At 39.7% G+C, this 27,725-nt stretch overlaps 2 protein-coding genes across 11 annotated transcripts in view; one reads left to right on the top strand and one right to left on the bottom strand.

Annotated features, from left to right (window-relative positions):
* Positions 1-27,725, bottom strand: part of LOC138359166 (uncharacterized) — an 80,460-nt gene that overhangs the window by 49,968 nt on the left and 2,767 nt on the right. For 5 of the 7 annotated variants that reach the window (XR_011225818.1, XR_011225820.1, XR_011225819.1 and 2 more), the window contains exons 3-4: positions 26,748-26,846; positions 22,015-22,113 (exon numbers count right to left, since the gene is read on the bottom strand). The exons of 1 other annotated variant lie outside the window; for it this stretch is intronic. Coding sequence is in view for 3 of the 6 variants with exons in the window: in XM_069318059.1 (XP_069174160.1) it covers positions 22,015-22,113; positions 26,748-26,846 (198 nt within the window). In the remaining 3 variants the exon portion in view is untranslated. Of the gene's footprint in view, positions 1-13,421; positions 13,521-22,014; positions 22,114-26,747; positions 26,847-27,725 lie in introns of those variants that run through there. One more of the 7 variants, XM_069318062.1, reaches the window with a different exon arrangement.
* LOC138359167 (uncharacterized) lies at positions 3,839-13,591 on the top strand. 4 transcript variants are annotated; one of them, XR_011225823.1, is made up of 10 exons: positions 3,839-3,853; positions 3,945-4,223; positions 5,429-5,685; positions 6,145-6,229; positions 7,957-8,022; positions 10,892-11,006; positions 11,813-11,917; positions 12,529-12,597; positions 12,808-12,888; positions 13,453-13,591. XR_011225823.1 is itself a non-coding variant. In XM_069318067.1 (8 exons), exons 2-5 carry the CDS (start codon positions 5,582-5,584, stop codon positions 11,872-11,874), a joined length of 366 nt encoding a protein of 121 aa, XP_069174168.1. In that variant the 5' UTR covers positions 3,979-4,187; positions 5,429-5,581; the 3' UTR covers positions 11,875-11,917; positions 12,529-12,597; positions 12,808-12,888; positions 13,453-13,591. The 4 variants fall into 4 exon arrangements, 2 of the variants coding, with proteins under 2 accessions (XP_069174168.1, XP_069174167.1); XR_011225822.1 differs by lacking the exon at positions 7,957-8,022 and adding an exon at positions 7,256-7,356; XM_069318067.1 differs by lacking the exons at positions 3,839-3,853; positions 7,957-8,022 and having other exon boundaries at positions 3,979-4,187.

Genomic DNA, 27,725 nt, shown 5'->3' with positions numbered 1-27,725 from the left:
TACTGTGGCATTTAGAGCAAGGGGATCAGGACTGGAGTAAATGAAGGTTGTCATCAGCAAATAGAATTGGTTTGAGGTGTTGGGAGGCATTTGGAAGGTCATTAATGTAGATGAGAAAGAGAGGGCCAAGTATGCTGCCCTGGGGAACACCAATGTTGATGGGTAGTGTGGGAGAAATTGTATTATTCACAGAAACACATTGGAGCCTGTCAGAAAGGTAGGATTTGAGGTATTGTAGGGAGTGTCCTCTGACACCATAATGATGTAATTTAAGAAGGTTTTGGTGGTTGACAGTATCGAAAGCTTTACGCAGGTCCACAAATAACCCAACAGGGAACTCATTTTGATAAAGAGGTGCATAAATTGCATAGTTCTACTATTAGCTGTTAATGATGTAACACTTGCATAGTTGTGTAAATGGTGATAAGGTTTGTGATGTGTACCATGACTTTAGCAAAACTTTTTGATAGTGGCAAATGGAAAAAAATGATAGGCTCAAAACATTGGGTGCTGTATGAAGTTTAGAGCATTGCTATACCAAAGTGGTTAGTATAAATGGTGTTAAAGGAAATATTGTTGGTGCCTCAAGGCTATTCTGGGACCTCGGTTGAAGATGTTGGAGCAGGAATAATTGCAGAATTGCAAAATAAGTATTTCTTTCCCGATTTTTTTTATCACTTAGAGGATGGTTTTGAAATGGTATAATTGCCAGATGCAGTCTAATGCTGACAAATACAAGGTTTTGAGGCTAGGAAATGATAGTACAGATAAGAGCTAGATGGTGTGGATTACAAGAGGGACCAGAGTTTGATAAAAAATGCATAAATGTTCATAATTGGGGCAAATGGGACGGTGATTTGTCAAAGCACTAGTAATAAAATAGCTGGTATTCTCCAGGTATCTTGCTCTTGTTAAAGCCCCATTTAGGTGATGCAGTTCTGGTTGGCATGCTATAGAACGGCTATAAAATAATGCATTCAACGTAGGATGAGTTGACCCCACAAATTGGGAAAGTGTTCTATGAAAAGATTGAAAAGGCATAAATGCATGGATCTAAAAAGGCAAAATTAGTGACATGATAGGTGTAAACGTGGGCAAATGGACATAAGGGAATATTAATGGGGTATTAAGAGTGTGCACAAGACGACCCCGAAACAAAGGGTATAAGAACATAAGAACATAAGAACAAAGGTAACTGCAGAAAGCCTATTGGCCCATACAAGGCAGCTCCTATTCTATAACCACCCAATCCCACTCATATACTTGTCCAACCCGTGCTTGAAACAATCGAGGGACCCCACCTCCACAATGTTACGCGGCAATTGGTTCCACAAATCAACAACCCTGTTACTGAACCAGTATTTACCAAAGTCTTTCCTAAATCTAAACTTATCCAATTTATACCCATTGTTTCGTGTTCTGTCCTGTGTTGATACTTTTAATACCCTATTAATATCCCCCCGGTTATGTCCATTCATCCACTTGTAAACCTCTATCATGTCACCCCTAACTCTTCGCCTTTCCAGTGAATGCAACTTAAGCTTTGTTAATCTTTCTTCATATGAAAGATTTCTAATTTGGGGAATTAACTTAGTCATCCTACGCTGGACACGTTCAAGTGAATTTATATCCATTCTATAATATGGCGACCAAAACTGAACGGCATAATCTAAATGGGGCCTAACTAGAGCAAGATATAGCTTGAGAACCACACCAGGTGTCTTGTTACTAACGCTGCGATTAATAAATCAAAGTGTCCGATTTGCCTTATTACGAACATTTATGCATTGATCCTTTTGTTTTAAATTCTTACTAATCATAACTCCCAGATCCCTTTCGCAATCCGACTTCGCAATCACAACATCTAGCTCGTATCTTGTAACTCTATCATCATTACCTAACCTCAGAACTTTACATTTATCAGCATTAAACTGCATCTGCCAATCCTTTGACCATTTCAAAACCCTATCTAGATCAACTTGAAGTGATAGTGAGTCCTCCTCCGAATTAATTTCCCTACCGATTTTCGTATCATCGGCAAATTTGCAAATGTTGCTACTCAAACGTGAATCTAAATCATTTATATATATTATAAACAACAGAGGTCCCAGGACAGAGCCTTGAGGCACTCCACTTACAACATTTTCCCACTCTGACTTGATTCCATTTATACTAACTCTGTTTCCTTTGGTATAGCCATGCCCTAATCCAGCTTAATATAGCACCCCCAATACCATGAGACTCTATCTTTTTAATCAGTCTTTCATGTGGCACTGTATCAAAAGCTTTGCTAAAGTCAAGGTATACAACATCGCAATCCTTACCACTATCAACTGCCTCAACAATGCTAGAATAAAAAGATAACAAATTTGTTAAACATGAACGGCCATTTATAAAACCATGTTGCGACTCAATTATTAATTTATGTTTTTCAAGATGAAGACGAATTTTATTTGCTATTATAGATTCGAGTAACTTTCCCACAATAGACGTTAGGCTAATTGGTCGATAGTTAGACGCAAGTGATCTATCTCCTTTCTTAAAAACTGGTATCACATTAGCAACTTTCCAAAACTCTGGCACTCTGCCTGACTCTATTGATTTATTAAATATGGTTGACAGTGGGTCACAAAGCTCCTCTTTGCATTCTTTAAGCACCCTGGCAAACACTTCATCCGGCCCTGGGGATTTGTTTGGTTTGAGTTTTACTATTTGTTTAAGAACATCCTCCCTGGTAACTGTTAAACTCGTCAACCTGTCCTCGTCCCCACCCACATAGACTTGTTCGGCTGAAGGCATATTGTTAAGTTCCTCTTTAGTAAATACAGATACAAAATATTTATTAAAAATACTACTCATCTCTTCATCACTATCTGTTATTTGACCTGTCTCAGTTTTTAATGGACCTATCCTTTCCCTAGTCTTAGTACGATATAACTGAAAAAACCCTTTAGGATTTGTCTTTGCTTGCCCTGCTATGCGAACTTCATAGTTTCTTTTTGCTTTCCTAAATTGGATAGTTTAGTATGAACTTTCCTAAATTAAATAGTTTAGTATAGTATGAATTGGATAGTTTAGCTTTAGGAAAGACCTGGGTAAATACTAGTTCGACAAAAGGGTTTTGGTTGAACAAATTAACACGTAACAATGTGGAAGTGGGATCCCTAGATAAATCCACAAGGGCCGTGATGAGGATTGTAACCTGCGTCAAAGAGCATCACTCTGCTTTAATAGACTGAGCACATGGTAAAATCTTTTACCATGTTGTAGCTCAATCGATTAAGGCAGCGTCTGGGATGCTCTCGGACGCAGGTTAGAATCCTCGTCACGGCCCTTCTGGATTTGTTCATCTAATGCATCACGTTGTGATTTGTGATCCCTAGATAGTTTCAAGCGTAGGTAAATTGTTCAGTATGAGTGGGTGGATATAAGGAGCTGCATTGTATGGGCCAACAGCCCTTCTGAAGTTACCTTCATATGTTCTAACCTGCTTAGGCCTAGTTTTAATCGGAAGCTAATATGGCTATTAACTAGAAAGTTAATTAAAATATTTAAATAGTGAAAGCCAAAGTTGATAACAATGTATACTGTTGACTGAAGTTAAATAGGTGTTGCATCACCATACCAAAGCTTTAACCTTGGTAATCTAGTTTACAGCACTCCATACTTATTTTTATTTAATTTATTTAATTTATTTATATATATATATATATATATATATATATATATATATATACAAGAAGGTACATTGGGTTTGTGAGAATACATTGGATAGTACAGTATATACATTCTTGTAAAGCCACTAGTACGCACAGCGTTTCGGGCAGGTCCTTAATCTAGCAGATAATTTTAAGTAGGTAATTTCAATCAAATTGATGTGATAAAGATACATTACAAGAGAAAAATGAGACGAGATAAGTAGGTATATTAAAGCATACTTACAGAACGACGGCTGAAACATCGGGAAGAAACGGAGCAGACCAATATTAACAAGACCTCGTCGTGGATAGTCGTTAAGGACAGGGGTCTTGAAGACCTTGACAAGGCTGCCTACAGACGCCCTAAGGACAGCAAATTCATTTGCCGTGTTGGAAAAGTGCTGTGGTGAGTCTGCAGTTCACTCGAAACGGAAATCGGCGAGGAGCGGCGAAGCGCAGACCCCTCAGGCTGCTCAGAAAGTTAAGGAGGTACCAACGCGAATTTTGGTTGTGGGAGATTCCCAGGTGAGGTATTTAGACAGAACGTTTTGTGCCAGAGATAGGGGGAACAGATTAAGGGTTTGCTATCCGGGAGCTGGAATTGGTGATATTGTTGGAAACATGAATGATATTATGACGGGAAATGGGAACAAACCCATTATTTGTATTAGTGCAGGGGGTAATGATGTTGGAAGAGTTAGGAGTGAGGAACTAATAGATTCAGGACAACCATTGAACTAGTTAGGAGCAAGGGAGGAATCCTGGTATGTCCCTTTCTTCAAAGAAAGGGAGTGGGTAATGAATGGATGTTGAGGCCACTTGGTGTCACTTGCCGGCTGGAAAGATATTGCAAATCAAATTAAATATCTTTCATAGACAATTGGAAACACTTCTATGGAAGAAATGAAATGTATGCTCGTGATGGGGTGCATCTATCGAGGGCTGGGGTTGTTGCTGTTGCAAATCGTTGGAACCAGTGGTTAGGTGTTTGTTTGGGTTTAAACTGTTAGTAGTGTTATGGGAATTGATTTGGAAGGAGGAGGTAATAAAAGTACGTGTTCGTGGGAGAAAAGAATTGGCAAAATGATCGGGGAAAGAAAAGGGCCTCAAAATAACAATTCACTTAGGGTATATTGCACTAACAGAAGTCTAAGAAATAAAATTAACGAATTAAATGCTCTTGTCTGCACAGAAAAAAGATTATTGCACATGCCGAAACATGGATGAATGTAGAAAATAGAGGACTATTAGCTGAACATAAAATAAATGGATTTAAACTATATCAGATATATTAGACGAGGGGGAGTAGCCATGTATGTTGGAGACACACATGGTATGTTGGGGCCACACATCTATGGATCATCCAATTAAGGAACCAACGCGGGAAAATATTTTAGATTGTTAACTAACGGGGAAACGCAAATTAATGACATCGAAATAGGGAGTGAGCTAGGGAACAGTGATCAGAAAAGTCTAAGACTAGGGAAAGGATAGGTCCATTAAAAACTGACAGGTCAAATAAAGGACAATGACAGATTAGTATTTGTAACAAATATTTTATCTGTATTTACTAGATTACTAAATTGCCTTCTGGTGCCCATTTGAAAACTGATCCACTTTGTGTTTAAATGTTTTGAGTGATTTTCATTTCTTTGGTCCTGCATAAATTTACTCAAAATATTCCTAAAATTTGCCATTTTTGTTAGTCTTTAATTAAATTGTATTTGCAGGTGGTAAATTGTTTCGGCTGCTACAGCTCTCCAGCCCAAGTTGTTGACTGGCTGGTCTTTGACTGCCTCCCAACATGTTAGTGAGGTCCTGAGCCGATGTACCCTATGGCGAAGAGTGAGGCACTAGTTTCCTGAAGTAATGTATAGCATGAGATGGCACCCATTCTAAACAGCAGCCGGCACCAACTCTGGCCGACGTTGGAGTGGAAAAGACCCAGATCCTGTGGGGAGGAAAAGTCTACAGTAAACTGTAAAAGGTACAGATAATCTGACCTCCACCCCCCTTGGCAGTTTCTCGGATACCCCTTTCTTTTCCATTTCCTTATTTTGTAAAGCTTTATCTTAAACGGCAGCATAGCTTGGCACTCGTGGCTTTAGTGGGACTGTTCCGTTGGATTGTAACTGTGGGTGGGGGAAAATCTTCTAGTTTTGTTCTGCATTGTAGTCTCTCTTTAAACCATTTTAATGTTGCACTCAACTTATTGTTCTTGACAGTTTTGCAAACTTAGATTTTCAGTGAGGAAATTGGTACCATCCTGTCTGACTTGCAATGTACCGTTTTTATTAATAGCAGTTTCATAAAGAATGACTTATTGGCTGGTATTAAATATCCTCTAAAGCAGATAAAATCGGTAAAGTGTCCATGCCTTGGTATGATTAGTTGGGCGAATGAGTGTTGTATAACTGCTTTCTAAAGTGTAAACTTTTATTTTCAGGGTGTTGGTTTTTCTCACTGAAGCTACCACTCGTGCAATTATGATTGGTGATTGTGACTTAGTCCTCCTCGTGATCTACGGCAAGGTAATATTTTTAGCATTTCTATTATGCTGCACATGTTAAGCTTTAGTTTTAAATTAGCTTGTCTTCAAATTACATGTGTTGATGACCATTTTTGTATGGGCTTCATACCCTTCACTTTAACATGAATTAACATCCTTAAGTCAGGCCAAAAAATAGAATATATGGTTCTGCGACGTTTAGTAATTTGTAAGACCTTTTCACTATTTTTAAACTATTGGTTTTTATCCATTGTAAGTTAAAGCACATTTAATAACTTACCAGTAGTGTGGTAGGTTTGGAAAGCTTTAAAAAATCCATGTATCCAGAGTTGCTGGAGCTCCTATATTAGGAGCTTAATTTGCAAAGTAAATTTGCATAATAGCCTTGTTTATATAATTTTGGGGGAACCAACACTTTAAATATTTAATGGAAATGGTGACTGAATCCTACTTTAGATACCAAAAAATAACCAGAGCAAAGTGTACTTACAAAAGTAGGCAATTGTTCCATTAAATTTAGATAAAATTAATCAGTTTGGTAGTTCCAGGGAGATTTGTGTAGTCAGTCAGTCTTTACTATTGTGAATTGTAGTTTTATAAATTATGGCAATGCTACTTTTTATATTGCGAGTCTTTGCACCTGTTTCCTAAGATTGACAGCATGAGGTGACTCTTCCAGCTTCGGTCTTGGGAAGTTGTAAATAATTAGGTAATATAACTTTTATTTAAAGAAAATGAAATTAAAGTGTAGCATAGGTTTGTATCTCCCTTGGGAGAGTTGTCAAACCCATAGATATTTCCTTGTCAAAATACTTTAAAGGTTGTAAGTTGTGCCTATTGTAATTTAGCATTAACGTAATGTCAGTCTTAAAGGGCATGACAATGATTAGGTTTATAATCTAGTATCTTCGCATAGACAACAAATTTGAATCTACTAAAATACTAAATTGTATAATTATCAATTAACATTGATGCACAATGAATGTGGTACTGCAGTTTAATAATTATGGTCCACAATTTTGTTAAAAATTTGAGGGGATATTTCCAGAAAGTTGATTGTGGCCATACCTGTTGGAGTAGTAAAGACAAACGTTCAAATTGCTCTTCTTGATGTAACCCCCAAGCTGTAGGCTGCTGTTATTTTAAGAGGTAGTCTTATATTACTTATGGAAAACTGGCGACTGTAATGATTAATCTCTACTCGATATACAGGCTCAATAGTCTCTGTAGTAAATACTCTATTGTCAATGAAGTACACAAGTCTTAGGTGATCCATTGGCTGAGGAAAATCAAAGTTCATTGAAATTAATTTATTGAGGTAAAATCCAACAAGGGATGAGGTAGCTAAGGCAGTTCATAACTTGTCCTTATTGGTAGTTCAGTAATTTTTTAGCTAGCATGTTACATAATAAAAATTAAATGGTTGTTAAAATGTTCATTGCACACACCATAATGGCAGTCGGATGTTAAATGTCAGACTAAGGGGTGAGATTAGTGGTAAATGTGACATTGATCAGTGCAATGTTACTAGATTCTTGAAACTTTCCCTTGCATGGTCAAATTTATTATGTAATTATTTTAATTTGTATCTATTGGTTTGGTGTGCAAATGTTATTGCAAGTTTCATAAACTTTCTAATGCGACTTGTTATACTGAGCACTTTATGAATATTGAAGTACCTAAGTTCATAATTTGTAAGCTTAATAGTAACAAAGTATACTAAAATGTATTAATATTTTCTCTTGACAGGTGGAGACGCATTATCTGAAATGGGTGTTGCAATGTATTGAAAATAAATTTTATTAAGAACTCTGGGTTAGTCAGTCACTTATTGTAAATAGTGATGAATTGTGGTATTTTAGAGTTGTTTCTCTAATTTTATTGAAACGAGCTTTTTCAGTGTTTTGGAATGTTTAATAAGGTTCTTGGGACCATCTGTGTCTTGACTACAAATTTACTTGTTACTAGATTATAAATATAATGGTGTTCTGGGCAGTTTACCTTGTTTGAGCAACAAGGTGATGCAAGGCAGTTTTTTTCCCAACTTGGCTGTAGTTGTTAAAGCCAAACGTAACTTAGAAACGTTGGTTGCAAGTTTGTAGTGTGGTGCATGGGATTGAAGGAATAATCACCGCTCCACATTAAGATAGATTCCTGTTGCATTGAAGTCGGCAAGTTGAATAAATGTTTTGGAGAATATTGTAGTTATAATATTGTACAACATTGTGTTAATTAGAATAATGATCATAACTTGGTGAAAGTGTGGTTATTATATTGGTTTTCAATTTTATAATTACTTTATTATAGCAAATGTTTGTTTTTTGAAGGTAAAATCAAATTTATATATTACCCGTTGGTAATATAGTCGCCAACATCAAACTTAAAGTATACAAGGCATTATAGTAAGTCTTTACCAAAGTTCATGTATATTAGGATACTTAATGTAGGTGTACATAAGGTAAAAGTTGAAAAAATGTTAATAGAACACAATTGTATAGATTATCATTGCCCATACTGTAGATATTATTGATAAGTTTTCTACTAAATGAGGTCCATCTCCCTTTCTGGCTGTCGTTGTCGTGACATAGAGTAAGGGGGGGGGGGGGGGTAAACGCACAACTGTCAGATTAGTTTCACTTCACATCTGCAAGGTGACAATCTTTCATAATTTTACATTCAATGATCTTGTAATATCGACACATTGGTTTTTAAAAACAAACCTCACTTTTGATAGTATCACCTTTTGATAGACTCTTCAGCCACCTATCATTCTTGCTGGTGCCAGGTGCCCTGTTCAAGAGTACATCCCCCCCCCTCACTCATTGTAATAAGTGAGGCAAGTTAGAGCACGGTGCCCTCAAATGCACAAGTGTTCGTTTCTCTCTGCCCCATGTGTGGGGACGATAGCCACTCTAAGACGATCGCTCATATCCCCCGGGCTCGCTACCTGAATTGCGGCGAGGCCCACCCTACATTCTCTCGCACGTGTATCGACTCTAAGCTTGAAGTAGTCCTTAACTTGAAACACCAGGTTCATTTGACTTTTCCCGAGGCAAGACACGGTTTGCAGTGTCCACCCCTTCACTGGCGTATCTTATGCTCGCACGTTGTTCTACCTCTCGTCCTTCCCACCTTTGTCCCACAACCATTTCTAGGCCTTGGACCCGAACATGCCCACCTCCTTCCCTGTTCCTTTACGTCCTGGGTCGGAAGGTATCTCTCGTGAATCTCCTTCTGGATTCCCCCCCCCCCCACTTTCCTTTTCCTACCCTGTCTGTCAAGTCATTTCGTTTTCCCCGATCCTTCCTGTCCCTCCCCACTACCTCTTGGCCCTCCACGTCGCCTGTCTGTCCAGGCTGATGTCTATCATCCTCCCAGCAATCTTGTTGTTGTTCACTCCCATTCTTCACTTAAGACCCTAGTCAGTCGGCCAGTACGATGTTACTGGAACACCTGTCCGTCAGAAACGTAAACCTGGCTCCTCTCCATCCTCCTCCCCCTGCGGGTAAGAAAAGAGACGGCATTCCTTTCTTCCTCGCCCCCCCCCCCCTAACTAATGCTTACTCCCCATTTTATTGGTTGGGGCCCCCTGTCCCTAATGTGGAAGTTTCTTTTGGCCCAATTCCCTCTTGGTTGCTGACCTAGTTTCTACCCCCTATCCTCCTGGCCTTGACAGCCCCCCTCCCTCCCTGAACCCTGTCAATCTACCTCTGGTGTCCTGCTCTTTTTTTTTCCCCTCCATTCTTACTAAGTTAACCCATGTCCCGCTAAACCTTATTCTGATCTTTAGCTTTTTTAATATGCTGTGTTATTTACCTTTGTTTCTTTGTTCTGTTGCTGTCCTTTTATTTTTTTGATAATGTCAATTCCTCAATGGAATATTCATGGGTTTTATGCCAACTCTCATGAACTCCAACTTCTGTTTAGGTTTCACCACTTTGTCTCTGGGAGCCGATGCTTGGTGCTCGTCGTGATAACTGTCGTAGTTATTCCTTTCTTCCCCTTCTCCTCCCCCCCTCTTGATCTTGCTGGGGCCCATAACTATATTGGTCTCTTGATTCGTACTGATAATCCCTTTGTCCTACTGTTTCCATGTCCTATCTATTATTTTGCTGGCCATGTTTTTGACTAAAATGTAGTCTGTTAAATTTTTTCCCCCCAAATGTCCCTCTTTCCCTTCCTGATGTCAGGAACCTCCTGGACTCCTTAACAGAGCTGGTGTTCCTGTTGGGTTATTTTAACTGTCGACATACCCTTTGGGGTGATGTTGACACACCCGAGGCGGCCTTCTCGAACCATTCGTTCTCTTACCTGTCTTGATCTTTCTCTGATCGTCTCTGTACTTGGATATATCGTGGAGAGTTCATAACCTCCATAAGTGACCATTTCATCATCCTTGTTTTCCCTTGTCTTTTCACCCTCTCCTTCCCTAGGTGGCAGTTTGGCAAAGCTGATTAGAACCTATTCACCCTCCGTGCTACTGTGACCTCTCCTTACTACCTCTTCCTTGCACCCTCCTCGTTTTCATTAGTCTTCGATGCTACCCTCTATTCCTTGCTCTACCTCCCAGGGCACACGTTAGTGCGTTCCCTGGACTGCGGATTGCTAGGGTTGTCGGCTGTAAGTGTGCAGGTCTGGAAAAGACTGACGCTGGCAGATGGCTGATTCTTATATTTTGTTTCAGAAAGTGCAGTGGCCTGTTGGACCACGTGGACAGCGAGGCGCGAGAGTTGGAAGTGTTTCCACCATTACGTCAGATACTCCTCTGCCGCAGATTTGGAAGATTTGCAATATTGTGGGTAAGCTCATTCCCTATGACTAGCAGGTTCTTCACCTCTGTGGTACTCTGGTGGTGGAGCCAGTGCAGGTCACAACCGAACTGGGTTCTCACATGTTAGCTGTGGTTCTAATCTTCAAAATTTCCTTAAACACTTTCTTGAATCTCGTGCCTTAAACTTCCACACTCGGTGGTACTACATAGCCTTCCCGGTTTGGTGGGTTTTTATAAATTTTTACTAAATGAGGTTTAAGTTCTTTACAAGTGGCAACAAATGGCAAATACATATAGATCTGTGTACAGTTTGCTTATCTATTTAAAATTAAATCCCATTTGATCCGCAAGCAAGCAAGAGTGATTTTGCATGAATCCTGGGCGAGTAACTGTATCTGTTTAACGGTGTAAAATTGGTACCTAGTTAAATTTTTAGTGTTCTGGGGTAACATGGAATAAAGTTATTGGCCTAAATGGTACGCATGCTTGTGGCTGTACAAGAATGAAAGATCTCTTATATTTTTTTTTTGTTTTGACATAAATAGCAACAACTGTTTGCTTGGCATGTTTCAAATACATGTTACCAAAGATGTATGGGGGAGGGGAATCGTAAACTATAAATTTGAAATACAAATTTTGTAGCATATAAACCTTAAATGTGGACTTCAAAGTGCTTTATCTTCTAATTTATAACTTGGATATAGTGGGGGGGGGGGGGGGGGGGGAAGTAGATAATTTGTTAGTGTAACTTTAACTTTAAAATATTTGTCATTTTAAACAAAATGAAATTGCTATGCAAAACCTTATTAACCATATTTAATGTTCCATTGACAGGTTGTAGAAGGTCCTTCCAACAACTTCAGGAACAGTTGCAGAACAATCGCTGGAAGTGTTAAATGCTACAGAAAGTAGCATAGTTGTCAGAATTAGAGGGTCAAAGTAAGTTTATTTAGTTTAATAGGTAAAATGTGTTTACATAATTTTTACCTATATATTTAATGAAATTGTGAAGGCCTTGAAATTGGGTAAATTGAAACTAGGATATAGTACCCACTAGTAAAGGCCTTAAACTAAAGTTAATTCTTGCAAGAATTGTGCTTTGAATAGAATAAATGGGACTTTAAATTTGTGAATGTAAAGTTGGGCACTGTTAAACGGCATAAATTTGCAAGTTAAAGATTTTATGAAATTTTTTAAATAAAAAATCTTAATTTGTTTGCATGGTTCTTAATTATTTGGCTAGAAGTAATTCATTTATAAATTACACAAATCACAATGTGATATTTCTAATGCACAAGGGCTGTGATGGGGTTCAAACTTATGTCGGAGGATCCCAGATGTGCTTTAAGACTGTGCCACAACATGGTAAAAGAATCCCAACTGGGAGTTCTACTGACATCATGGATTTAATCTGTTTGTAGCTTAAAAGGCTATGTTCATAAATTAAAGAATCATTTAATGATGGTATAGTACACAAATTAAATATTGAATGGTAACTGTACTTCAACTTGGTTTATTTATTTGAAGCTTAAATAGATATTGTCTTCCAGAATATTGATGGGAAAGTTGAACTTCAGCCCTGAGTTTGAAGGTGTTAATTGCTTGACATTCTGAATTAGGTGAGTGTGGTAGTAAACATTATAACTTAAACAGTCACTCATTATGGCTGAAGATAATCTGAAATGATGCAACATAAATTGCTGATTTTAATGTACTTATGGTTAGTCAAACTAAGTTTAATGTTTTTGCTTGATTAGCATTAAAGGAGAATTCTAACAATGATAATTGTAAAATCTTGTTTAACAAGCTAATTTTGGTAAATGTTTCAGGTGGTATGGAAGATTACAATGTCATCAAAGCATTGACTGGCTTCAGTGTGGTTGTTCTACTCTGCAAATCTACGAAAGTTGGTATGTGGAATTAAGTGTTTTAGCTATGTCAACTAATTAATTTACTTTCTTTCTTTCATCTAGTCCATTTATAGATGTGTACCAAAGTCCTACTGTTACCACCTGCAGGGATTGATGCAGTTTGTACTGATCCTACCCCATTTCATAGAAGGGGACCAGGCAGTCCTGCAGATTTCCCTGGCTTGGCTTTTTCAGAGCCCTGCTCTACTACCCATCCAATAGATGGACTAGATTTGCATAGGTGTAGGGACCCTTAACAATGTGCAAACATTGTTAATCACTACAGGGCTTGTTCACTGAAAGAGTGGATACATTCAGAGGTTTAGTGCCTGAAACATGATGTACATAGGCTTTACACAAAGCTTATGTACATCATGTTGGGCACTAAACCAAAAGATGTGATGCACTCTTTCAGCCAACAAGTCCTGCCTCAAATTGAAGTAAGGGATAGGCCTTGCTGAGCCTATCTTAAAAGATAGGATGTTAGGATTTTTTGGGCTTATTATTAGGCATTGGTGATAATAAAAGTAGTGTCCCTGTTTAATGTTTATTGTTCTTTTACAGGTGATTGTCTCTGGAGTTGTCCTGCCCTTTTGGATCTTCTGTTCATCTAGGAGCATCTGTCCCACAACCTGAAATGGTAATAAATATTAGATGTATTATAAATACTATGTAGAACTTATTAAATAAAACAATTTTAATGAAACTACTTTATATACCTTATCCTGAAATTATGCTGGAAATTGTTTACTACTATTGATGCAATGTTTAAACATCTGAAACTTTACTTTGAAAATAAATACTTGGTAAAATTTACACCTATTTAACTTGTTACATAGGTGCATGCAAAATGCATTGAAAAGATGTAAGTGGACTACCTATTCAATTTACATAGACTAATATTTCAAACTAATGAATATTGCAAATTAAAGTGGAAGAAACTTTAGTCAATATTTTAGTGTTCATATTTGAAAGTAAATTTAAAGCTATGCAAGACCTAAGCTTTACAAATTATAATTAGACTAAAGATCATTGTTAAATTTACAAAACTAGAAAAGTGACACTGAAGCATCTATACAACATGGTTTTCACAAAGTCTTTGGTAACTTAAATTTAATCAAAGATCTTAAATGATGTCTGCCAAACTTCAGATATTCTGAATTATTTTACCTAGATTAAAACCATTGTTTGAAAGGGCAAAACAGATTACTGTCAATTAGTTAGGTCAAACATCTGCAAGGTCCTGAAGGAATGGAATTTTTTGTAAAACTGTTTGCTAAAAACAAACCCTGCCTAATGAACCTGCTCTTTTTTTAGAAATGGTAATTGCAACATTACCAAAGGCCATTGTTTTAATAGCCAAAGTACCAAATGAAAGACCAAGAAGCAACAAACAGGTACATGGTAGAAAGGACAAAAGAATGGTTACGAGGACCCTTTCATTTGTTAAAGAAATGACTGGGGAAAAATGCTGTCATACCACAAGGGGTCTTAACCCTTGTCATATACATCACTGACATTAATCTAAATATTACCAACCACAAAAATTGCTGATAACATGTTATAAAATAATAAAGAATATAATATTGAGGCCTTAATGCAGATCTCTAACTCTACAAATAGTAACAAGACTGGCAATTTCTTAATATAAAACAGAAAAAAATCCAAGACCTTGCACGTGAGCCAGAACAATCCATATCACAACTACCACATTAAAATGAAACAACAATGAAGGTAAGGTAATTACCAAAAGAAGGCACCAAACCGGGAAGGCCATGTAGCACCATCAAAGTGCGAAACAATCAGAGGGCGCTAAATATCACCAAGAATGCCAATACGAGAACAAAAACGCATAAGGCGAACGATATCAAAAGTATCCGATTCGCCTAGAATTCTATCGAGGGACAAGTGACTGCGAGGGACGGTCGGAAAGCAAGACACACGCTCGTCCTGGAAGTCAGGACATTCAACAAGGATATGCACAACTGTAAGAGGGACAACGCAATTCGGACAATAAGGAGCAGGGCGGCGCTCCATTAAGTGACCGTGGGTTAAGCGGGTGTGACCAATCCACAGCCGTGCCAAAGCAGTGTCCCACCGCCGGTTACGGTGGTAGGAGGAAGGCCACGGGGACACACTAAGTTTGAGAGTACGCAGCTTGTTACCAACCACAGAGGACCAACAACCCTGCCAACGGGGAAGAATGAATAACAGGATAAAAGTCGGAATAAGGAATACCTTTACGGGAGATGGGACAAGAACGGATAGCTTCCTTAGCAGCAGCATCCGCACGCTCATTGAAACACCAATATGGCTGGGAACCCAGCAAAACTCTACTGATTTAAATTTACTAGAAATAAGAAACAGCCAATGTTGAATCTCAATGACCACCGGATGGACAGGATTAAAGGACCCTAGAGCCATGAGGGCACTACGAGAATCAACTACAACCACAAAGGAGGAATGAGAAAGCAAGAGACAAAGAGCATAAAGTTCTGCCGTAAAGATGCTAGCCTCCGAAGGGAGGCGACACATGTAAGTACGGTCAGGAAGAACAACAGAGTAGCCCACACCATCCGCAGACTTAGACCCATCGGGGAAGATGGAAATAGAGTGGGAGTGCAAAGAAAAGTGCTCAAGGAAGAGGCTTTTCAGAATTGTAGGAGGGGTAAAGGCTTTAGTAATACAAGTGAAGGACGTACAAAACTTGGGAAGGGGGACTCTCCACGGAGGTAATGAAGGAACAATACGAGGAGAAACATTAGAAATATGAAAAGAAAGAGAATCCTGTAAGCGAGATAACTGGACAGAAAGTGGGAGACAATAAAGAGGAACAGGAACCACAGGAGGAGGAAAAGTCAATGCACGACAGAGGCGAGAGGAAGGATGTTGGAAGGACCGCGCAAGATAGCGAAGACAGTAGCGATCACGGCAGTCCTGAAGAGAGAGAAAGCCAGTGTCAACATACAAACTAAGGGCGGGAGTCGAACGAAAGCCACCAGAGCCGAGACGCAACCCAGTATGGTGCAAAGCATCAAGATGGCGAAGAGTAGAAGGAGAAGCAGAAGAGTATGCAGGGCAACCATAATTGAGTTTAGACAGGACGAGAGAGGAGTGCAAATAGAGGAGCGTGCGCCTATCCGCTCCCCAAGAAGTATGGGACAAAACCTTAAGGAGGTTAAGGGCCTTAGAGCATTCAACTCGGAGGCAAGAGATATGGGCTGACCAAGACAAACGAGTGTCAAAGACTAACCCCAAAAGCTTCGCGGAATCCCTGTACACAATGAGATGACCATAAAGCAACAACAATGAAGTAAAGGTCCTTTCAGTAAGAATCTATCATTCACTGAAAGTTGCTGCAGTTAAAAATAAAAGAAAATACAAGTCCCTAGAAATAAACAAGCAACCTTTTTGACTAAGGAAAAGAAGGTAGTTATTCTACTGTATAAATCTAAGTATTCACTTAGATAACTGTATCCAAGCATAGAGGTTCCCCCCCCTTCCCTTTCAGAAAAACATCTACTTTCGAAAAAGTTTAACATTGGCCAACAAAAATGATTCCAGAACTAAATTGCCTAATACCAGGAACAACTGAGAGCCATGACAAACACTGCAACCCTCTCCTACCCCCAAGTCTTATGCTATTTATGATCCAAGGTAATTTGAGATACTATACTCTACTTCCTACAGACGAGTCTAGTGAGAGGGTGATCTCCTGGCAATTAAATTGAAGCACGATACAGGTGTCAACGAACATCAGTCAGCCCACTTGTCAGCACAGTGGATAACTAATGACATCATAATCTGCAGTGTTGTATGCCTCCCTGTGGCCATTTAAATCAATAAAACACAGGGTTGTGGCAATGTTTACAGCATAAGGCAAGGTATAGAGGAATCCTGGAATGCCATGTAATTTGAGTCCTTGAATGTGCTTTAGGCAACCAAATTGAATAACAACATTTCTGGTGTTCGGCTATATAATCCGACTTTCTCATTCGGTATAATGTTTTAAACCTAAATAGAAATTCACTTTAAAGGTCAATTTATTTGGAAAGTGCTAACCAGATTCCAAATTACTGAGCTCTGAAAGTACTACAAGGCAAGTTTAACCGAATGAGTGTTTGCCTATCCATACCCCCATGAGGTATGTGACAACACTGAATAAAGAAAGGGTCTTTGAGCATTCACCGTGCAGGTATTTGACATGACCAATATAGCCAAGTGTTAAAGATCATTCTAAGCAGTTCTGCACAATCCATATACTGTCAATTAATATAATTGTACAATGGTGCTTGGTGGATGATATTTTCTATTAAAACTCATTGGACAACTGTTTGTATTAGACATTTTAAACCTACAAATGGTAGCCCTAGACATCGCACTACAGTATTAATTACAAGATGAACAATGTAAAATCAATACCACAACAGCAAAGGATGACGGCTTTTCAACAACCGACAAACACGCAGGTCTAACACCAGCCATCCCGAGAGAGGACGTCCCAAGCATGTACACCCCACAACTTTACATCACCTTTGCTACCTCATGCGAGCACACAACAGCATGAGGATGCCATACTCCCAAACCAACTCCACGCACTTTGAGGCTTTAACAACTCAACATTTAAAAAGTTGATTTAAAAAATCAAACACCTGAATTTTTCCCTAATTAAATTTACTAGGGAAATGCACACCAAGCCATGAAACTTACAATGAAGATGAACAAACTACACACAACTGTCACCAAACTTCCACATACCACCCCCTTCTCACTCCTGCCCTCCCTCCTTAGGTGCTCTGATTGGCTGAGCACCTGAGCCACCACCACTCACCTCTTGTTGTGAGAGCCTAAAGCATGTTTGGTTGCACTTTAAAAGTTCCCGAGTGTACTCGCCTAATTGTGAGTACCGCCTGCCCGGTTCACCATTTTGTTTTTCAATCTACCTCAATTTACCCCTTTACAGTCAAATATTATGCAAAATTCTGTTTAAGACTTGTCCCTTCTTAACTTAAATAACTGCTTTGGCCATCTGCAATCTTTCTAGGTGGGTAACAATGACTCTTGAGGCCAGAAAGGACTTATCAAACGGCGATCATAACAATACGGTACACACACAAAATCACAACCTGATATACACCAAGCAGAAAATCCACTGGAGCTGTGAGGCGACGTAAACCCTTGCCCAAGGCACTGGCAGCTGCATACTCTACCACAGTATATTACTGACTTTGTAAAAGTCTTACAACCGGACTTCCCCATAAATCACAGCAAGTTTTGAGGCCACTCCTTGAGTCAACGTCTTACGTAAGACCAACAAGCACTCAGGTGAAGGCTGAAGCAGTTCAACACCATACGCCCCAACTTCAAATACACAGTTGAGAGGCGGGACCAAAACGTGATTTTCTGTGTGTGCCTGAAGTTGGGGCATACGGTCTTGCTTCACCCTTCACTTTACCCTTCACCGGCGTACTTCAGGGGTTTTATTTAATACTTGGACTGGCTTCAGTAGGGCCTCCAGACTTTCTGTGGCTTCACAAGTGTCACGTGAATCCCCTGCATAGCAGTGGAACTGCCTTTTCCCTTCACCTTCAATGCCTCTGCACTGGAAGTATACAGTGGTACCTCGGAATGCGATTGTCCCTGTATGCGAGGTTTTCGGAAGGCGAGGTGTATTTACTCCAAAAATTTGTCTCAGAAGGCGAGGGTTACTTCGGGAGGCGAGTTTGGACGCGAGTTTGTTGATACGCGTACAGCCGACCTAGCGCGTTCGTCGCCCCTCCGCCCCGCCGCCCCTCAGTTTATTATTGTCTCGCGCTCAGTGACTACCCCCACATCAATTCTTCTCGCGGATTTTCAGTGTTTTGTTGGATTTTTGGTGATTTGTCTATACAATTTGTTATTATATATCTCACCATGGGTCCCAAGAAAGCCAGTGGTAAGGATAAAGGCCAGAAAGCTCATGTGAGGATGACAATAGAGGAGAAACAAGAGATCATTCGGAAGCATGAGAACGGTACACGTGTTGTTGAACTTTGTAGGCAGTACAACAAAGCCACATCAACAATATGCACTATACTTAAGAAGAAAAATAAGATTATGGGTGCTAAAGTGGCAAAAGGAGTAAGAACATTAACGGCACAAAGACCACAAGTAAGTGGTATCCATAGTGTTACAAGGCATGGGGTTATGTGATGTGATTATGGAAGGGGACTCCCCTTCCAAACAGTAACTCCTCTCCTCCTCCCCCCTCCTCACCATCTTCCATACGCCTACAGCACTCGACAGCAAGGTAAGTAATAACTGGAACACAGTTTTGTAGGTTTATTTAGATGAATTAGGTAAATTACGTATAAAAATTTAGTTTGATGTGGGGTTTTTGGGGTAGTCAGGAACGGATTAATTCATTTCCCTTTATTTCTTATGGGGAAATTAACTTCGGAATGCGAGTTTTCGGAAGGCGAGGCGTCTCCAGGAACGGATTAAACTCTTATTCTGAGGTATGCCTGTACATCTACACCAGCCCAGAAGAGTCATCAGTCCTGCCACCTCTCCATACCCCCCAGGGCCTGGCACGGCCTGGTACGACTCAGAGGAAAGCCGGGCGCCACTGTTAACTGGCAGTTTGTCCCCACAAACAAGCAGTTAGCCGCCTTCAACTGACAGTGGTACAGCTCAACACAAAGGCACCGCCAGCCACAACGAGCAGTTTGCTAGTTGACCAGATGTCCACCTCGTGTTGACACTGGATGAGTCATCACCGCCGGACTATATAAAGAGCGCTGCCTCCCTGGAGAGGCAATCTCTCCCTTAGTGCTCTAGGATCACCTTCGTGTCTCTAACCCGTCGTCCGCTTCCTGCCAACGTTGTGTGACTGATGCCATGGTGGTATGGTAGCTGTTTTCAGAACACCAGTATATCTTCATACTTTTATTCATTGCTTATAGTTTATTTTTGCATTTAAGGTCATACTAACTTGTTCACCTTTGCATTACATGATAGTCAAGTATTGTCATGTGTTATTTTTGTTCATTACTATTTCAGTAAATTGTTTAATTATTTATTTGATAATTTTCATTTGTTTTCACCTGCAACTTACACACTGCAAGGCCAATAGCAGCATTTCTTTCATTTATGTGAGGGAGAGCCATACCATCTTGGTTCAGTATAGCTGTGATACCATAACCCGTCACACAAGATATCCAGTTGTAAGACTTTTACCATCAGTGGTGGTAGAGTATGCAACTGGCAATGCCTTTGTTACAGGTTCGCTTCATCTCACAGCCCCAGTGGATTTTCTCACACATTTGAATACATGAAACAACTTTATTTGATACATTCCAAACCAAAGTACTGTACAGTACAGTAATTATCAAACCATCAAATGTGTGGGATAATCATAGTGCGCTAAATATCACTAACGTCGCCAATACAAGAACAAAAACGCATACGGCGAACAATATCAAAGGTATTGAATTTACCAAGAATTTTATCGAGGGACAATTGACAGTGAGGGATGGTCGGGAAGCAAGACACATAAGTCCTGGAAGTCAGGACATGTAGAGACAATGGTTTGGACAATAAGAAGCAGGGCAGCGCTCCATTAAGTGCCCGTGAGTTAAACGTGTATGACCAATATACAACCTCGCCAGAGCCGTTTCCCACCACCGGTTACGGTGGTAGGAGGAAGGCCATGGGAACACACTACTCTTAAGAGCACGCAGTTTGTTACCAGTAACAGAAGACCAACAACCCTGACAACGGGCAAGAAAAGGGAAATCAATAACTGGGTAAAAGTCATAATAAGGAATACCTTTATGGGAGATGGGACAGGTACGGATAGCTTCCTTAGCGGCAGTGTCCGCACGCTCATTTAAGAACACACCAATATGGGTGGGAATCCAGCGAAATTCCACTGTCGTAAATCTACTGGAGATAAGAAACAGCCAATGTTGAATTTCAACTACCAAAGGATGGACTGGATTAAAGGATTCTAGAGCCATGAGGGCACTGCAAGTGTCAACTACAAACACAGAGGAGTATTGACAGCGAGAAAAGAGTTGATGAAGAGCAGAGAGAATAGCATAAAGTTCTGCCATGAAGATGCTAGTCTCCGGAGGCAGGAGACACAAAGGTGCAGTCAGGAAAAACAACAGAGTAGCCTACACCGTCTGCAGACTTAAGACCCATTGGTGAAGACGGAAATAGAGTGGAAGTGTGAAGAAAAGTGTTCAAGGAAAAGGTGATTTAGAACTGTAGGAGGGGTAAAAGTTTTAGTCATGTGGGTCAAGGCTTACAGAATTTAGGAACGGGGACCCCTCCATAGGGGCAAAGACGGAATGACACGAGGGGAAATATTGGTAACACAAACTGAAAGAGCATTTTGTAAGAGAGACAACCGTACAGAAAGAGATAGGTGGTGAAGGGGAACAGGAACCACAGGATGGGTAAAGGTCAAGGCATGACATAAGCAAGAGTGAGGGTGCTGTAAGGACCGTGCAAGGTGGAGAAGACAGTAGCGATCATGGCGATCCTGTAGAAACAGGACGCCAGTTTCAACATACAGGCTTAGGGTAGGTGTCGAAGGAAAGGTACCAGAGCTGAGCCGTAACCCAGTATGATGCAGTGTGTCCAGATGGTGAAGGGTAGAAGGAGAAGCAGACGAGTAAACAGGGCCATAATCGAGTTTAGACAGAACGAGAGAGGAATGTAAAGAGAGGAGCAGTGTCGATTAGCTCCCCAAAAAGTATGGGACATGACCTAAAGTTAGTTAAGGGCCTTAGAGCATTCAACGCGGACGTAAAAAATATGGGGCGACAAAGACAAACGAGTGTCAAAGATTAGCCCTAAAAGCTTTAGCAGATTCTTTGTACAAAAGGGGATGACCCCTGTTACCTAACAGTAAATAGGTATCTAGGAGTTAGCTGTTACAGGCTGCTTCCTAGGGGGGGTGCGTGTGTGGGAGAAAAAAAAATTTAGTAGTTAACCACTGAACTGCTCTGTCTCCAAATAACACCCTGGTGCACAAGAAATAAATTCTTTCCAAAAATTTTTTTTCTCTTCTTATATTGTTAAAATGCAGAGTCTGATCACGGGGAAACTAAACAAAAAATATTGTATGTGACTTACTTTAGCTGCGATGGAGCTGGGAAGTTGAGCAAATTATGGGCGCTGAGCGTTGGAGCGATGGGGGTCTGTCGGCCCCGCCACCCCGTGCGACGGCAGTTGCTGCGAATAAAATGTTGCGCAATTATTTTGAAGTTTCTCATTCATTTCTTCCTTTTTTTTTGCTGTAATATTATTTAAAAGTGTGTAATTTGTGGAAATTATTGTTTACTACTATTGTTGCAATGTTTAAACATTTAAATTTTTTTACTTTGAAAATAAATACTTGGTAAAATTTACACCTATTTGTAACTTGTTACATAGGTGCATGCAAAATGCATTGAAAAGATGTAAAAGTGGACTACCTATTCAATTTACATAAACTAACAAATATTGCAAATTAGTCTGAAATATTAAAGTGGAAGAAACTTTAGTCAATATTTTAGTTTTCATATTTGAAAGTAAATTTAAAGCTATGCAACACCTAAGCTTTGTACAAATTATGATTCTTTAGTTAAAGATCAATGTTAAATTTACAAAACATTTGAAAAGTGACACTGAAGCATCTATACAACATGGTTTTCACAAAGTCTTTGGTAACTTAAATTTAATCAAAGCTCTTAAATGATTTGTCTGCCAAACTTCAGATATTCTGAAATATTTTACCTAGATTAAAACCATCATTGTTTGAAAGGGCAAAACAGATTACTGTCAATTAGTTTGACCTAACATCTGCAAGGTCCTGAAGGAATGGAATATTTTTGTAAAACTTTGCTAAAAACAAACCCTGCCTAATGAACCTGCTCATTTTTTTTTAGAAATGGTAATTGCAACATTACCAAAGGCCATTGTTTTAATAGCCAAAGTACCAAAGGAAAGACCAAGAAGCAACAAACAGGTACATGGTAGAAAGGACAAAAGAATGGTTACGAGGACCCTTTCATTTGTTAAAGAAATGACTGGGGAAAAATGCTGTCATACCACAAGGGGTCTTAACCCTTGTCATATACATCACTGACATTAATCTAAATATTACCAACCACAAAAATTGCTGATAACATGTTATAAAAAAAATAAAGAATATAATATTGAGGCCTTAATGCAGATCTCTAACTCTACAAATAGTAACAAGACTGGCAATTTCTTAATATAAAACAGAAAAAAATCCAAGACCTTGCACGTGAGCCAGAACAATCCATATCACAACTACCACATTAAAATGAAACAACAATGAAGGTAAGGTAATTACCAAAAGAAGGCACCAAACCGGGAAGGCCAAGTAGCACCATCAGAGTGCGAAGTAATCAGAGGGCGCTAAATATCACCAAGAATGCCAATACGAGAACAAAAACGCATAAGGCGAACGATATCAAAAGTATCCGATTCACCTAGAATTCTATCGAGGGACAAGTGACTGCGAGGGACGGTCGGAAAGCAAGACACACGCTCGTCCTGGAAGTCAGGACATTCAACAAGGATATGCACAACTGTAAGAGGGACAACGCAATTCGGACAATAAGGAGCAGGGCGGCGCTCCATTAAGTGACCGTGGGTTAAGCGGGTATGACCAACCCACAGCCGTGCCAAAGCAGTGTCCCACCGCCGGTTACGGTGGTAGGAGGAAGGCCACGGGGACACACTAAGTTTGAGAGTACGCAGCTTGTTACCAACCACAGAGGACCAACAACCCTGCCAACGGGGAAGAATGAATAACAGGATAAAAGTCGGAATAAGGAATACCTTTACGGGAGATGGGACAAGAACGGATAGCTTCCTTAGCGGCAGCATCCGCACGCTCATTGAAACACCAATATGGCTGGGAACCCAGCAAAACTCTACTGATTTAAATTTACTAGAAATAAGAAACAGCCAATGTTGAATCTCAATGACCACCGGATGGACGGGATTAAAGGACCCTAGAGCCATGAGGGCACTACGAGAATCAACTACAACCACAAAGGAGGAATGAGAATGAGAAAGCAAGAGACGAAGAGCATAGAGAATAGCATAAAGTTCTGCCATGAAGATGCTAGTCTCCGGAGGCAGGAGACACAAAGGTGCAGTCAGGAAAAACAACAGAGTAGCCTACACCGTCTGCAGACTTAAGACCCATTGGTGAAGACGGAAATAGAGTGGAAGTGTGAAGAAAAGTGTTCAAGGAAAAGGTGATTTAGAACTGTAGGAGGGGTAAAAGTTTTAGTCATGTGGGTCAAGGCTTACAGAATTTAGGAACGGGGTGTGGGAAATTTTTACCCACCATATCTAATAATCATCTAAGAAATGTATAATTTCTATATCATTTCTATATCATATCAAAATCATATCTAAATCGTATCAAAATCATATTAGAATCATTAAAGATTCATTTTATAGCTTGATCCTGGATGACAATGGCACCATGAACACGTACGCAACAGGGGCCCTTTTGATGCCTACGTGACTTTGTACATGATCTCTCAAGGATCCAGAAGCTTCTAGAAGGATTTCTTAATTAAAAAACTATTGGAACATTTATTCGCTTCCGGTAGAGATTAAAAATCAAATCCATAATAAGATTCAGTGGTACTTTCAAATACTACTTATAATCTTTAAATCTTATATCTAATTATATTATAATCACATCTTATCTTAATCATAAGTCTAGACTGTAAAAATAATCAATCAATATTCACTGAAAGCTACCTCTCAAGGAAGAGGGAGGAGCATCTTGGGAGCAAGAAGCGCGCTCCAAGACGCCCCGCGGCATACTCCGCGTTTGTTTACAACTGAGTGAACAAGTGACTGATCCTTAGCGAACATTACCAGCTCAAGGACACCTTATCTAATATTTTCATCGCTAGTGAATACTCTCTAGAACTGGGGGAGTACCTGGACAATATCTACAAGGAAAATCCTAGAACATTTATATAAAATAAGAGTGTTTAGTGGAGATCACAGTGACGCAGTTTCCACCACCTTCATTCCTATTCTTTATCTCCAATCATTCTTCTGCAACTGCAGGATAATCACGTAGCAACGCTACCAGATCATCATACAGCAACGCTGTAGCAAAATATCGTGCCTAAACTCAACAAGAGAAAGTTAATCAGTCTGGCAAACTTGTCAGACAGGCACCCCGACTGGCAGAGAAGTATATTGAAGGTTATTTGGTATATGATTGGCCAATTGTATGCTTGTGTAGCTTTAATATCCTATAAATCTGTCTGTTGGTTAAAAAGCGAGGCTAAGCCTCACATATCAGTATATTAAAATTGTAGTGTAGCTGTGAATCTTATCCAAGCACTGAACCTCATGAGTGTCCATTGTGTCAGAAAGAATTCAGCCTCAATAAGTAAGAACCTCACAAGTGTCCATAGTGTTGGAAGAGATTCAGTCAAGCTAACTGTAGATAAATTGAATATGTCTGCATATATATTTGAATATATAAATTAAGTTATCAATTGCTTGCTTAGTTATTTTTTAAGTTATCATATAAGTTCATTTAATTGAATATAATTTCTAGTACTTACTTAACAGTATTTAGACTACATTTAAGGTCATTTATTATACTTTTACAATTTAATTTGTTGTTTATAGTATAAGAATCTATTGGCTGTAAGTTATGGTGCTAGGTTAGACTATGTATGTTTAAATCCCTGATTTAAACAGAGCCAGTGTTCAGTCATATAACTGAATTAATTAAATCTTATCCTTGTATAAAATACAAGCTGATGTGAGATCCCTGTCTACAGGTGGATTGGAACTTCTATCAACTAAGTCATTCACCCCACCTGTCCCTTACAGCCCACAGTCTGTCATTAGGAAAAGAGGATCTAGGATTTACAACCCTAGCTAGAGATTTTAGTTGAATTAATTTGCAGACAGTAAATTTTTAATTTAGTTCAGTACAAGTCCCTGGTAGTCTCCTCTTATATCAATCCCAGCAGGTTTTTCCCACACGGGGACCCCTCCATAGGGGCAAAGACGGAATGACATGAGGGGAAATATTGGTAACACAAACTGAAAGAGCATTTTGTAAGAGAGACAACCGTACAGAAAGAGATAGGTGGTGAAGGGGAACAGGAACCACAGGATGGGTAAAGGTCAAGGCATGACATAAGCAAGAGTGAGGGTGCTGTAAGGACCGTGCAAGGTGGAGAAGACAGTAGCGATCATGGCGATCCTGTAGAAACAGGACGCCAGTTTCAACATACAGGCTTAGGGTAGGTGTTGAAGGAAAGGTACCAGAGCTGAGCCGTAACCCAGTATGATGCAGTGTGTCCAGATGGTGAAGGGTAGAAGGAGAAGCAGACGAGTAAACAGGGCCATAATCGAGTTTAGACAGAACGAGAGAGGAATGTAAAGAGAGGAGCAGTGTCGATTAGCTCCCCAAGAAGTATGGGACATGACCTAAAGTTAGTTAAGGGCCTTAGAGCATTCAACTCGGACGTAAAAAAATATGGGGCGACAAAGACAAACGAGTGTCAAAGATTAGCCCTAAAAGCTTTAGCAGATTCTTTGTACAAAAGGGGATGACCCCTGCTACCTAACAGTAAATAGGTATCTGGGAGTTAGCTGTTACAGGCTGCTTCCTAGGGGGGTGCGTGTGTGGGAGAAAAAAAAATTTAGTAGTTAACCACTGAACTGCTCTGTCTCCAAATAACACCCTGGTGCACAAGAAATAAATTCTTTCCAAAAATTTTTTTCTCTTCTTATATTGTTAAAATGCAGAGTCTGATCACGGGGAAACTAAACAAAAAATATTGTATGTGACTTACTTTAGCTGCGATGGAGCTGGGAAGTTGAGCAAATTATGGGCGCTGAGCGTTGGAGCGATGGGGGTCTGTTGGCCCCGCCACCCCGTGCGACGGCAGTTGCTGCGAATAAAATGTTGCGCAATTATTTTGAAGTTTCTCATTCATTTCTTCTTTTTTTTGCTGTAATATTATTTAAAAGTGTGTAATTTGTGGAATTTATATAATTCAAAGTATAGAACATCGCTATGCTCAAAATTATGGGCCTCATATATGCGACATATTCTACAATCAAACAGTGTTTTTGCTGTTATTGCACTATATACACACATTGTATATACCCATCTACGTATGTATTCACCATAACGATCCACTATGTTGGTATGGTGAGCCAAAAAAACATGAGTGAGCTGCCACACCCTGCCAGTCCTCCCTCCCTCTTCCAACACATTACTCGCCAACATTCCTCCTCCCAAAATACTGTCATTGTGTTTATTACACTATTTACACACGTTATGTATAAGTATGTACATGTTTTATTCATGTACATACGTACATACTTGCCATCTCCTCACCTCTCTCTCTTGCCTACTTAATGCTCTTGCTTCCCTCATCTCATCACAATCGACTTTATAATGGTCCAGGATGGATCGAAATGTCGTCGTCTATTCAATTTCCAGTGTGTGGTTTGGTCAACAATGAAATCTTCATGCAAGATCTTATAAAGAAAACCCCTAGAACGAGATTTGCAGATACGAAAGAGTTTAAGGTGAGTAGGGGATGGTTTGAGAAATTTTGAAAAAAGACGTGGTATTCATAGTGTTGTGAGGCATGGTGAGGGTGCCAGCTCAGACAAAGTAGGGGCTGAAAGATTTGTTCGTGATTTTAAAGATTTTGTAGATACTGTATTGATGGATATATTCCACAACAAGTGTTTAATTGTGAGGAGACATGGCTATTCTGGAAAAAATTGCCGAAGAGGACATACATTACCCAAGAGGA

Source organism: Procambarus clarkii, chromosome 89 (assembly GCF_040958095.1).
Source record: "Procambarus clarkii isolate CNS0578487 chromosome 89, FALCON_Pclarkii_2.0, whole genome shotgun sequence".
Taxonomy (NCBI): domain Eukaryota; kingdom Metazoa; phylum Arthropoda; class Malacostraca; order Decapoda; family Cambaridae; genus Procambarus; species Procambarus clarkii.
Note: the sequence above shows the minus strand (reverse complement) of the source record. Positions and strands in the feature narration are given on the sequence as shown.